Source organism: Periophthalmus magnuspinnatus, chromosome 22 (assembly GCF_009829125.3).
Source record: "Periophthalmus magnuspinnatus isolate fPerMag1 chromosome 22, fPerMag1.2.pri, whole genome shotgun sequence".
Taxonomy (NCBI): Eukaryota; Metazoa; Chordata; class Actinopteri; order Gobiiformes; family Gobiidae; genus Periophthalmus; species Periophthalmus magnuspinnatus.
Window position 1 is genome coordinate 15,889,385 of NC_047147.1, and position 13,097 is coordinate 15,902,481.

Consider the following 13,097-nt stretch of genomic DNA (forward strand, 5'->3'; position numbering starts at 1 on the left):
ACTATTTGAGCTTAAAAAGTATGTTTGTGTGGCCAACGCCAATAAGCGGAGTTATTACTACAGTGGAACCCGGTGCTGCTAGTTTCTCTGCTCCCTCTCAGTAGTGTCCAGTACACTCCACCATCTCGTTTGCTTCCCGTTCAGCTCTTCACTTTCTGCATTATCCCCTCTGTTATCTCAGCATTAGGGTCAATGCTTTCATTATACACAATGGTATAAAGGAGGACAGGTATTCATTTCAAGTTTGGCGACTGTAACTGGTCTCAATTAATCTTCAGAGTTTTGGCGGCCCCTGCTGGCCACATAAATATACTACGCTATGGTGAAATTTCATTGACAGAAGTTAGAATCTCTTCTCACACCAATATTGATTCAAAGTCAGATTTTTAACAGGTGGCACTATTGTGGGTCACCAGTGATTGGCAAAGTTTTTGTGTTTTGTTATGTTTTTGAGATACTATGTCTCTCCATTGAATACTCATGCACATTCATAAGTTCATATTTAATTTCTGCTGGACAGGTGGGGAAGCAGTAGAAGAGTGACGTTTGCCTAATTCAGGGGTGTCAAAACTCAGACCAATTTTTATTGGCCCTCAGGCCTTCAGTTGAACTGGCCCAATTGATCATAATCAGTACTTTTTACTGCAAATTTGAGTAATCCTACCAATATAACCTAAATAACATCACATTGCATTGTCATACAGATTTAATAATCATATGTCAAGCCTTATTTAAAGTATGTTAAATGCACCCATCTGAATTATCCACCATATTGACCCTTGGTCTGTGGCCCTCCGTGTCGAACATTTTTCAAGATATGGCCCTCGGTGAAAAGACTTTGGCGCCCCTGGCCTAATTCATAGGTTGGCGTTTCAGTCACGGTTACTGGTATTCTGTCTCTGTATCCCCTGGCAAGACACCATACCCTACACATGTTTGTGACTGTGATTTGTGGTGTTCAAAGGATGTTGGTTCCCTGAGGCAGTCACACATACAGAAGCTTATGATTCCACAAGTAAGACTTAGACATGACTGATGATTGAGGGGTATACTTCATGAGCTCAACTACTTCATATATATCACTTGACTAAAATAAACTGAAGGACATGTCTAAAACACTGCAGCATGTTAGATAAATCTATAAGTAACACATCAATAAAGAGCAAGTGCATGATATTTTAACTTTAAAAAGGGCAACAACTTGTAGGCCTAAAGAACAGGCAAAAGGAACAAAACCATTTTTTTTTAAAAGTGTTACCTTGTGGTGGCAGGGTAGTACTGGACTGACGAAAAAGATAGGGTCTGCAGCGTACATGGTCCCAGGAACGGAGGAGGTGAGGTCTTCTTGTGTATACTTAAACATTAAAAAGCAGCTCTGTGACCTAATCCATTTACTTGTTAGGTGTTTTTTATCATTTACAAGACTGTACTACTGCACTGAAATAGACCCTAGAAATCAACCACAGCTACAGCCTAAATGAAGGTGTAAGGGAACTCTACTGATGGAACTGACAATTAAACAAAATAATTAATCAATTTGTGATAAAGGCTATTAATATGTCCCACGGCCAAATATTCATTTTGAAAAGTTGGCCACCTGACTACTTGGTGGTCAAAATAAGCTTCTTTGAAGTGAACTCAACTCAATACTCAATATTCACATACCTTTAAAAAAGAAAGATACCTCTAAGCTAACAATAATCTTTAATAAAATGTATATGAATTAGGCTTTAGGTCTACTTCAATCAGCATTTTTTTTTACTTTAAAAGTACAATGGCAGGTAATAAATTGTGTAAACAAATGTGTGGTTTGACACAGTTTACTGTGACGGCAGATAGAATAACACTCTACATTTGTGTGTACATATCTGATAACAGTGCTTCTGTAGAAAAAGAGTTATAGGCATTGATCCAACATACATTTTTTCTAAAAGATAAACCACCTTTTGCTGTGCATTTTTTACTCTTTTACACATTTGGCAGTTCAAACAAAGTAAAGGCTCTCATCTAAGAAGAACAATTTGATATGCATTTAATCAAAAGTGATTGAAAATAAATATTTCATACTCTATACTGTACAATATTTTAGATCATTTCCAAAAAGAGACTTTTGGTCCGACACTGGGACTAAAGTGAATTAATGCCAAAGGTCATTTACTTATATATTTCTTTTGATACGATTCTATTGTTTTGACACCACACCTGTATTATGCATTAACCACATCTGACTACTACAATGACTGTGTCCTGACCCACTCTTGTTAAGCACAATATGCTGCTTACATGCCAAAAATGATCAAGAACATGAGCCTTTGAACAATTTCACAAAAATGTGCTTTGATGGCGAGGATATAGTGGTAAAAGTCAGTGAGGGAGTGGTGGGGCATGACAGACTGCTATATCCATGTCTGAGCTGATCACAGAGGAAGTCTCTACGGTACTATTGAGCTCAGGTTATGCTTACAATAGTAAGTGTGCTTTTTTACAGTGCATCAGTGTTGGTTCAGTGTGACCATAGGTCCATTCAGAGAATGTAAATATGCTGCATTCTCACACATAGTACTCTTTGTCCTTGTTCTTCTGCTTCTTGTGGCTGCCTTTCACACTCTGTTGTTTGTCCTTCATGATGTTGCCGTTGCTCTGGACAGCGGAGTTGGTTATGTAGTGGCGGCTCTCATCCACCTGGTAGGAGCCTTCGTCCCTGTTCCTATACTTGTACATGGCGTACAGCAGGATGAGGATGCACAGGGCTGCAGCGGCTACTATTCCGATGACCATCCCTGTGGTGCTGCTAGATTCTCGAACCACCTCTGAGGGCCCCGGGAGTCGCCTGACGCCCGGCTCTGTGGGGAGTGCTGTGGGTATATCATGGGACATGGGGGAGATTATTAAAGCGCCCCTCGGCTTTGTGCTCTGTACCACAAAGGGTGTGGGCAATGGAAGCAAAATAGGTCAGGCTGAGCTGGAGGCTATTCGTTTGGCCGGAGTTGCGAGGAGGTTGCGGCGGAGGCAGAGGTGGTAGTGGTGCGGCTCTGGTCGGCTGTTTGTGGCAGTAGGAGAATAGTTAGGTCTAAAGTCTTAGGAGCTTTGGAGCCAACTTCAAAGACGTAGACCAGGTCTTACGTGAGGTGTAAAAATCTTCTTATCGTCAGAAGGGAGCAGGTCTGACTTGAACGCTTTGCCAGAACCATAGGAGCCATCATCATCACAATCATCGCTGCCTCGGTCCGACAAGCACGGGGCCCGCACCGCACTGGCCTTGGCTCTTTGGTGGTCTCATTAATGGGAGGGGTGAGTGGTGGGCTGAGTGAGGGGTGAAGGGTGCAGGGAGCTACAACGGGGGGTGCTAATGGATCCTGAAATATTGTGTTGGCTAATTCACCTCCTGGATGGAAACACAACAGGCAGAGTGGTTAGATCTTGAACACATATGAACTTATAGACGCTTTTACCGATCCTCTCATTATGACCGTGATTTACTGATTAACTCTAGTCTTCACGAGACCACTGTTAGGCTGAATAATTTACTCTGTTGCCAAAATGTAGGCCTTATGTCTGTATGAAGACCCTGGATGTAAAAGCGACTATAGTTGTAAAACACACAAACACAATTGGAAAGTTCAAGTCAAAAGGCGCAGATATTAAATTAGACAAGTAAATTTGTTTCTATATGACACTAAATAGCGCATCATGTTGCAGTTTGGCGACGTATGATTTATAATAGTAATCTGAGCCTTTTGCCTCTTCAGAAAACAATACAAACATATAAGCAAGCTCATAAACCGAGGTAAATAAAGTTTGCAGTCTGAAATCGTGTTAGTTCATGCAGAATACATGCAGATTGGATGCAGAGGAATTGCATTTCAGCACTCTACCACCAACTCATTTCCTTATCTAGTCCTCAATGAATCAGCATTTACTACATTTCCATTCAGGGACAGAAGAATGAAGGAAGACTGTACTGCAACCTACAACATACACACAGCATTGAAGTCTTGTATAGAGATGAACAGTTCCAGTTTATTCATTCTTAATACTTGGGCTTGAGGTATCTATGGTAACCAAAATCTTTAAAAGCAAGTTATTCATTTTTTTCAAAGCGTTACAATAATACAAGCTCAAAAAACACAATATTTCACCAAATTGTACCACATCAACACAGACTGGAGCGTTCTATTCATGCACTTAAGCCTTAACTTTGAAAGAGAACACTTCAAACAAAATACATCACAGAAGAGTATAGGCATGTAGGCAAGATTAGATTTTGCATTTTGTGAAGTATTCCAATTTTGAACCCTCTGAGTGGTTACTGGAGGACCAATCAGAGGATCTCATAGTTGCAGTGCCACATACAGCCAATGTTCTACCTAGCAGCTAAACTGCTGGTTTGGTTTATATTTTGTACTTAAGTTTTTCACAAACTGCATTATCTGGTAAGACGGACAAAAAGAGAGCATTTATCGAAAACTTACAGCAACAGTGGGCCACAGTTTTAGGCATGAAGAAAAAAATCATAAAGGAAAAGTTGTGTGTAAAATATGATCTATTACATTAGAACCGTTTGACCTTTTTCAAAGGCTCAGAGGAGTGTGTTGTCTCCTTAGAGAGATGATAGAGTGAAGCAACAACACAAACATCCACACCACATACATAAAAACCAACAGGGAGGTTTGCCTGCTAAATGCTGAGTGTACAAAAGTCTACAATTCTTCGCTGATAACTAGTCTTCAGCAGAATCAAAAATCTATACAGGTTTTTGCTTAAACTGTGATTTGTTCTCGTGTAAAATGGAAAATATTTGTTTAAGTAAAAATCATAAAAATGCGAGGAGGGCGAGGCCTATGAATGGAGTACAGAGGAGATGAGAGAAATGAGGGTGAACGAGTGAGTCAGGTGCCATGTCCATGTAAAGGCAGTACGAAGCGGTCGGGCAGCATTAGCGGTTTTGGCTGTAAGGAAGGGATGGGATATACAAACAATGAGCATAGGAATGCCCATCTACAGAAACAGAGTCTAACATCCAACAGTCTGACACAGCCTAAACTGCAACTACTTCACATGCACTCCTGTGGACAGTCATCTTTCAGTACAACACGGTGAGAGGATGTGGAACTGCTTATCAGGGGATGTTATTAGTGAACACACGTACAGACACACACAAACACTCAGACCAAATCTTCAAGTAGTTCCATATCCCAAGAGTGACATTTTAATTGAATAAATAACCCCTAGAACATTATTGAACCAGTAAAAGAAAATAAACAAATGATAAAAATAACATGTATATTCTGCACACACTGCAAACAGACACGCACGCACAAAGAGTGACAGTAGAGCACCTCTCTGACCACAGGCCTGAGAGAGCCCATATGAGGGTTAGCGCAGGTTTAGTCAGACTGAGAGGTGGAAGCATGCTTAAAGTAAGTTGCATTTAGGGAAAATAAGAAGAAAATAAATGTATGCCACACGAGACTGAAGAGAAAATGGGGCTGGTCACTGTCTTTACTGTGTACAAGGCCTACGGAGTGTTCTCCAGTCTGAGACTGACACTATATATGTATGTGTGAATGAGAACTAAGGGACAGACTATCATGAGTGAAATAAGCAACAAACAACTTTGTCTTTTAAAAAAACATTCAATAAAATAAAGTAACTCAAAAGTTAATGTGTGTATTGAGATTAACATGCACAACCACAGCACACGTGTGGTTTATGCATATTGGTATTACATCAAATTTAGAAAAAGAAAAAGAAGAATTATTATGCCATTGTATGAAAAACACATTGACTAAACTGAGAAGATGAAAGCACAAACCACCAGTGGAGCACACACAGTCTGGGGACTTTGTGATCAAAGGGTTCAAATCCTTATGTCTAGGCCTCTGTCTCCAGTGCCTGAAACATGTCATCACACTTTACTTTACTTTGGAGGTACCAGTGCCTGTTAGGCAGACCAAACATTCACAAGCGCAATCAGGTTATTCTGAGCCAGGACATTCCCCTGTCTATTACCCCACTCTGTTAACCTAAGCCTCTCCCTGGAGGTCGAAGCTACAATACACAGGTACTGTAGCATCTCATTCGCATGTGTTATATGGGCTCCTGCCACTGTGATGTCTCTGTACGGAGTTATTTGCATAGAGAGTATGTACAGAGAGCAGAGACACACAAAGTACTTTACACTACTGCAGATTTATCTGCTATACACTAAAAATCTAATGAATAATATATACTGAGCCCGAAACAACATGACGATAACAGTAGTTATGTGTTTTGAGCTTTCATCATTGGGGAATGTATGAAAGTGTGACAACATGTCTGTATGATCTATGCTTTATATGTCCCAGTGACTTTGACAGCATCACTGCTGACTGTGGGCATTCCATGTGTGAGAGGTTTGGAACATCACACACACTGCAGTCCAGTTCAATAGGCCAGGGCCAAGTCTGAGAAATCAACAGCACATGCACAAATGAAACATGAGGGAAGAAAACCTATCCATGCTATCAGCTGTAAGACAGAGTTTATATCTTTATGAATACAGGGAGAGGACACCAAATCTGGTCCATTCAGTACATAGATATCTCTGTCTTTGGGGTTGTGTATTACGGACAGCCCGTTGATTAGAAAGCATGGAGATTTTCTTTAAACGCACACGCATGTGCATATAATGCTCTGGGCAAACAGAAAATACTGGAAGACCACTCAGAACCAGAGCACACTGCTGTCATGTCAGGATGAAGTAAGAGTGATGTAATTTTAAACAAATGGCAGAATGGCTTTGGCCTCATTATTTTCATCTTCAGTTCAACTAACTAAAAGAGTAGAGTTTAAGGGTGTAAATGAAGTTATTGATCTAGATGTAAACTTATTCTGAATGATAACATTTTTCATATGTTTCTTATTTATGTTTGGCCCACTGCTGAATAATAAAGTAGTTATAAATGTATTGTGTACAGAGGCACGGGTTGTGTAGGTCTAACTTTACAAAGAACAGTCTTACTTTCTCTGTGTGCCATATTCAATATTCTCATAACTTTGTTATCAAATTGTGTAATAATGTACCATTATTCAACCAATGTGCTTCTTTGGTTCATATGGCATTTAAATTCACTGGTCAATGTATAGGTTCTATTTATAAGTCTGCATTTTTCTTCAACTCAGTATTAGCACAAAATACTTAGTATTAATTCTTTACATGTAATCATACATGATTTTCTGCATTTACATGTATTCAGACTTCTCAAAATGAATACTCTTAAGTTTGTATTTCTGTTTTTAGACTGGAGATTTAACAAAAGCTGAGGGAAGCATGAATACAACACTAGCAAAAATGACAAAAAAAATCTATCATCTGCATTGATTATAACAATGTTATAGTTCTTTGTTTATGAAAAATGTCTTTCTTGAACCATGTTAGTTTAATACCTGATAAACAATAATGAAATAAGCTGATCCTTTGGCACGGTTAATGCATGTAGTTGTATAAAATGTGAGTATCTGATGAGAATGTATGGACGTACACACACACATGCAGAGTAAGAGAAGTCTGCCCACCTGCTCGGCTGCTCTCACACTCCAGGTCCAGGTCTTCATCATCACTGGAGCACTCTGCTGACGACCCCATTTCATCCGGCGTATGCTACGGGGCCAAGACAAAACACATATTTACTTTATTTGTTTGAACTGAGCTGTGTCATCTGATAGTTTCGAAGTTATGTACCACTGCAAAAGACATAGCCCAGCCAGGGGTGAGACTGTTTGCAAAGGGTTACAGACAGACACCTCACCTGAACAGTGGAGGACGAGCGGTGCTTGCGCGTGGTTGTAGTGGACATCATAGTGGTGGTCTCGACAAAAGAGCTGGCTCCGTCCGGGGGCGTGGCCGTGCTCCTCCCAGAGCCGGCACTCGGGACGTCCCCCACCAGCCGCACACTGCCATTGATGCGGATGTGGGGGTTTCCCTCGGCTGCCATACTCAGCACTTTCAGTCCGTTATAGTACAGACCGGAGAGCTGGCCCTGGAACGGCCGTCCACGGTCACTGCCCCCAATGGACACTGTGGCCTGGGTGTTGAAGATGGTCAGCTGACGACCTGGGCATTGTATGGAACAGATATTTAAACACTGTAGAAACAACTTTTATTTTGCTTTTGTCTCGAGAGTCATTACAGTAATCATTTTCAGGTGTACAACTCTTCACTTTTTTCTCACTCTCTTTATCACTCTGGGCAACAATACATAAAAGGGACATGTTTATTCTAGCATTTTAAAATACACTTCAGACATTATGTGTAAAAACGAATGCTCCTTTTGGTGCTCTTGGACCACCCCAGTAAACAGCTGGCAACAGTCAGGAGTGAAGCATTTTGAAATGATGACCATGACTATTGTTAGATTTGCTAAAAAATAAAGGTGTAGTAATGAAGGCAGTGTAAGTGCTAAGGTGATCACTTTGGGCTTACAGCTCAAAACATATGGCACTGTAAACTATAAAGATTCAAATATGATGAAATTGTGTCAAGATAACTTTATTTAGTCAGAAAATAAAGTTGATGAACATTTACCTTTTTCTTGTAGCCACTCTTCTACTGGTCTAGAGTATTTAAAAGGAATTTTCTTATTTGCCATTTGGTAGCGCTCCAAATCACTATTCCCTTTAAAATACAACATTAGAAATCAGCAACATTCTCCCAACTCCCTCCAAAAACATATCCTATACTTCCGAGCTCCACACTGAGACCTACCTGTTGGGAAGTGTTCGTTGATGGCCCAGTTGTCAACTTGAAGTGTGGCATTGCCCCCGTTCCTGGTGAAGCGCACCACATGATACTTCCCATCATTAACTGCGGTGCTGCTCTCCTGCACAGTAATGTCCACTGTGCCAATGTTGAAGGTCACTCCAATTTTACCTTGTTGCTGAAAGATCACATCATCATCACACAGGCCAGTTAGTTCACATTTTTAAAGTGCATGTGATAGGTTTTCATAAATTTAAATTTTTTATTTGCTTTGGTGTAGGCCTGTCACAATAACAAAATTTGAAGTGTGATATATTGCTGAAGAAAATCAGTGATGGAAAGTAACAAAGTAAAAGTAATACAATACTATATTTAAGTATACATATTAGGTGTCCGTACTTTACTTAAGTACATTTTAAAGTGGGTAGTTTTTACTTTTACTTCACTACATTTGAGAGCAAGTATCTGTACTTTCTGCTCCACCACATTTTTTAACAGGGCTGAAAAATAAAAGGATTTTGTATTGTTTGTATTGTATTGTTTTTACCTGCTGAAAAAGTGCAAAATTTTGCTATGCAAAATACTTTTAGTTTTTATTATTTAAGTACATTTTCAAACAGGTACTTGAACTTAGTATCTGTATTTTTACTTTAACAAAATTAAGTACTTCTTCCACCACTGAAGATGATAAACGATACTATTAAACGCAATAACCCTAAAGCAGGATCACCCCAGCAAAACATTTTCTATGTGAAACGTATTGTTAAAATACATGAGCTGCAATAAAAAAACAGAATAATGAAACACTAGTTAGTAGTGTAGTAGAAGTTAGTTTGTATAGATAATGGGTCATATTCAATCTTCTATCCCAAATCTTATCGTAGAACAGTTCCCCACTCGTACAAAGAAAAAATACCCACAATATATAAAAAATATTGTTCCAGCTTCCATATATACAACGATAAGTCAATATAGTAATTATTGTATCAGGCCAAGTTTGGTGCCTGTCACAGTTTCACATCAGTTATGTGGCAGTTTGCAGAAAAAAGCTGAAGAAAAGCACAAAAAACATAGGAGATAACGCTGAGTTATAAAATACAGTACCTCTACTTATGTTGTCAACATAAGTAGAGGTATTACTATGTGTAATTTAGACAAGTTTTAGCCTTTGATAACATTATGGTTGCTAGGTAACACTTATGGAATTAGCTCTACTTATGTCCAACCAGGAAGTAAAATATAAATGTCAAAAAAACCAACAAAAAAACCCCAAAAAAAACAAAAACAGAAAAAATATTTTTTTTGTAAAAAAAATAATAATGTCAAGTATGTGTTGAAAAAAATTGTAGTCTAACCTGTCATATACACTTATATATGCACTTAAATAGAGAAGACTTACTACATGTAACATGAGATAGTCTCCTAGGCCGGCAGCACTGTCAATCCGCACCAGAATCCCCTCTTTTAGGGAGGTGCTGAAGCCGACTGTCAGCCTGTCTGTTCTGGTGCTGGGGCGCTCATTGGTGGGCCAGTTATAAGTTATGAGACCCCCTCCTTTCCCGAAGATGTAGGTGGTCCCAGCTGTCAAGTACACATAAGAACAGAGGTGGAGTGAGAGGCCATTGATTGTATTCAAGTGAGGAGCCTATATCACTGTTAAATGATATTAATCAAGTGGAAGCAAAAAGTAGTGGCTTGCATAATGATTTGTGTTAGAGTAAAAAAAAATTGAAACAAAATGTGATTTAAGTAAAAGCCGAAGTTAAATCTGTCAACTGTTCAGATTTGATGCCATATATATACTTGAAGAGAGAAGCCAACTAAACTGAAACTGTGAACAGTTATTGTTCACACTTTCTGTATGTAGGCTCTATTGAGCTACAGTAAGTGTGAACTGAGCCTGAGGCTTACTTACTATAAACATTCAGCCTAAACAAGGCTACTGGCTAGCACTTTTGTTTCCCTGGTTTGCTTTGGGTCTGAGCATGGAGTTATTATGTCTCAGGCCCCAATTCCTGTTCAAGGAAGGATTTCCTAACAAAAATTGCTTCTTCAACCCCCCTCTCAAACCATTCCTTTTCTCTGACTAATATCTGTATATCCGCACTATCTTCAAAGGAGTGGTTAGTGGCTTTGAGATGGGGAGGTAATGTGTTTAAAGGTTAAGAGCAATAATCTAACAATCTAAATAAGACAAAAAATGATTCTTGTATTTCGAAGAATTGGTAGACCATACCAATTTGTACAGTTCCCTAAATCATATAAGGTAAGGTGCAAGAAACACAAATCACATCATTCAATACTGTCAGTATAAGCTTTGGTCACATATACTGTATTTATAGTGTGAAGTTTGAATCTAGTTATATACAAGGATTGGTGAGATTTTACACACCTCTAAATAGAAACAAAGCAAAGAATAAGTTGTGACTGGGCTGAGCTGTATGTATGAAGCTATCACTGGTTAAATGAAATAAACGAAGGTGAATGTGAGACTCACGGTCGTTGCACTGGGTCCCCGTGTATGAGGTCATGGAGCAGTCGCAGGTGTAGTTCTCCCATTGTTGAATACAGATGCCCATGTTGGCACAGGAGTCCTCCTGACATGTGGTGCTGGGCCCTGCATTGGCACAACACACTCTTTAAGAAGATGCACAAACACACAGAGCTGTACAGTGGAGTATTACAGAGGCAAACCACACTTTGTCTTAGAAAAGAGGCACATATGTTTATATAAAGAATTGTCTCCAGAAAAATATCACACACCAAACAGCCTTACCTGGGGACATGAACATCCGCACATTCTGCTCGTTGGAATAAAAAAACAAAAAACTAGTCTGTCATGAACGGCTCTTGTATCTAGTATTGTACTGAAGAGGGTGTGTAGTCGTGCACCAACCTGGTCCTTTTGTCCCTATGTCACAACAGACAATGGCACAGTGAGGAAAAATAAAGAATACAATGGAAATGAAAACTCATGTTGGATGAGATTTTATTGAAAAAATGCTAGACATTTAATACAGTGTGCATCACCACCATCACACCATTCAGCTCATGTGTAAATTTCCAGTCTTTTATTTCATGACATTCATTTACCATGACACATGAGGGCATGAATTTAACTCAAAAGAAAATGGAACAGCATCAAATAATATGGCGAGTAAACGTGAGCAACGTGAATAGTGTTAAGGCAGATCAGATCATGTGGAAACATTTTGGTTTACAGCTTTTTTCTGCAAAATGTTTCGACAGTTTTATGTCAGCAGCAACACAGATGTATGGACAACAAGCAAAATGTCAAACATTTGGCAAGCTTTGCTCTCGCAGCTCATGCCACCAGGCTGAGTCCAAACTTGTACTGGCTGTTATGGATGGTTCATGTTAAACCATCTTGCTGTGCCTCCCCTCTCCAGCCTTATGTTAAATAATAATATTCAAAACATCTAATAATATCTTTTTTCTGCCAGAGAGTTTTCAGTAACATGTGCTCTTACTGGCCATATAATCATTTCATTGTAACATAAATCTAAGACAATTCATCTTAATCCTTCGTTCTAAGTCTAAAAATGCTTTTGTTCCTGAAGCTGAGCCAAAGGTAAGTTCCCAGTCTCCCAGCTCCCTGCACATGCTAGCATCCTGTTGGAGAGTATGTCATCCAGATGAGATGTGGGGACACATCATCCTCCCTTAAACATATGCCTCTGTTCTTACACCCAGCAAAAGACAAACAGCTATACAACCTCAAAGCAACCAGCCTATACGCATGACTAAAATTTTTCTATGGCCCCACACAAAACGCTGTACTTTAAACAGGTAACATTTTTGTTCATGTAAAGACACGGGTAGGAATGTATTTATTCCTGCAGATTGACTGACGTGTTTTGGTTTCTGGTGGGTACAAGGTAAAATACCATAAGGCACCTCACATTTTTATTCCAGAAGGGGTACATGTGGAAAAAGACAAATGTAGACCGTCTGGAGATTAGTTTGATTTCTGTGAAAATCAAACTAATAAAAGACAAATAAACAAATCAATAAATCAATGAAAATATACATGCATCAGAAAACACATTCTGACAAAACATTTAACAAAGAAAGTCACCTGCAATGACTGACACAGCTGCACTGACTTGATTTGAGTGTCATTTAGGGACACATAAACCCCAAATATAAATATATATTTGTACAAATTTGAAAGAAAATATTCTGTACATCTAACACCTTTGCCTCAACCATTTGAGGTCACAGAAGGACAAAATAAGAACATTGCACATGGCAGTATTGTGTTTAAGCTGTTGACAGTTGATGCACATCTTTATAAAGTCTGAGGTGTTTTGGCTGGCTTGTCAGCAGTGTGTGA

At 39.2% G+C, this 13,097-nt stretch overlaps 1 protein-coding gene across 5 annotated transcripts in view; it reads right to left on the minus strand.

Annotated features, from left to right (window-relative positions):
• Positions 1–1,827: 1,827 nt before the first annotated feature.
• The window catches only part of nrxn3a (neurexin 3a), a 39,325-nt gene continuing 28,055 nt past the window's right edge, over positions 1,828–13,097 (minus strand). For 2 of the 5 annotated variants that reach the window (XM_033987967.2, XM_055231308.1), the window contains 7 exons: positions 11,238–11,357; positions 10,140–10,321; positions 8,747–8,918; positions 8,567–8,656; positions 7,791–8,095; positions 7,558–7,642; positions 1,828–2,855 (listed from right to left, as the gene is read on the minus strand). In XM_033987967.2, coding sequence (XP_033843858.1) covers positions 2,551–2,855; positions 7,558–7,642; positions 7,791–8,095; positions 8,567–8,656; positions 8,747–8,918; positions 10,140–10,321; positions 11,238–11,357 — 1,259 coding nt within the window. In that variant the 3' untranslated portion in view covers positions 1,828–2,550. Of the gene's footprint in view, positions 3,041–3,123; positions 3,386–4,215; positions 4,950–7,557; positions 7,643–7,790; positions 8,096–8,566; positions 8,657–8,746; positions 8,919–10,139; positions 10,322–11,237; positions 11,358–13,097 lie in introns of those variants that run through there. The other 3 variants (XM_055231307.1, XR_008649204.1, XM_055231309.1) reach the window with 3 other exon arrangements.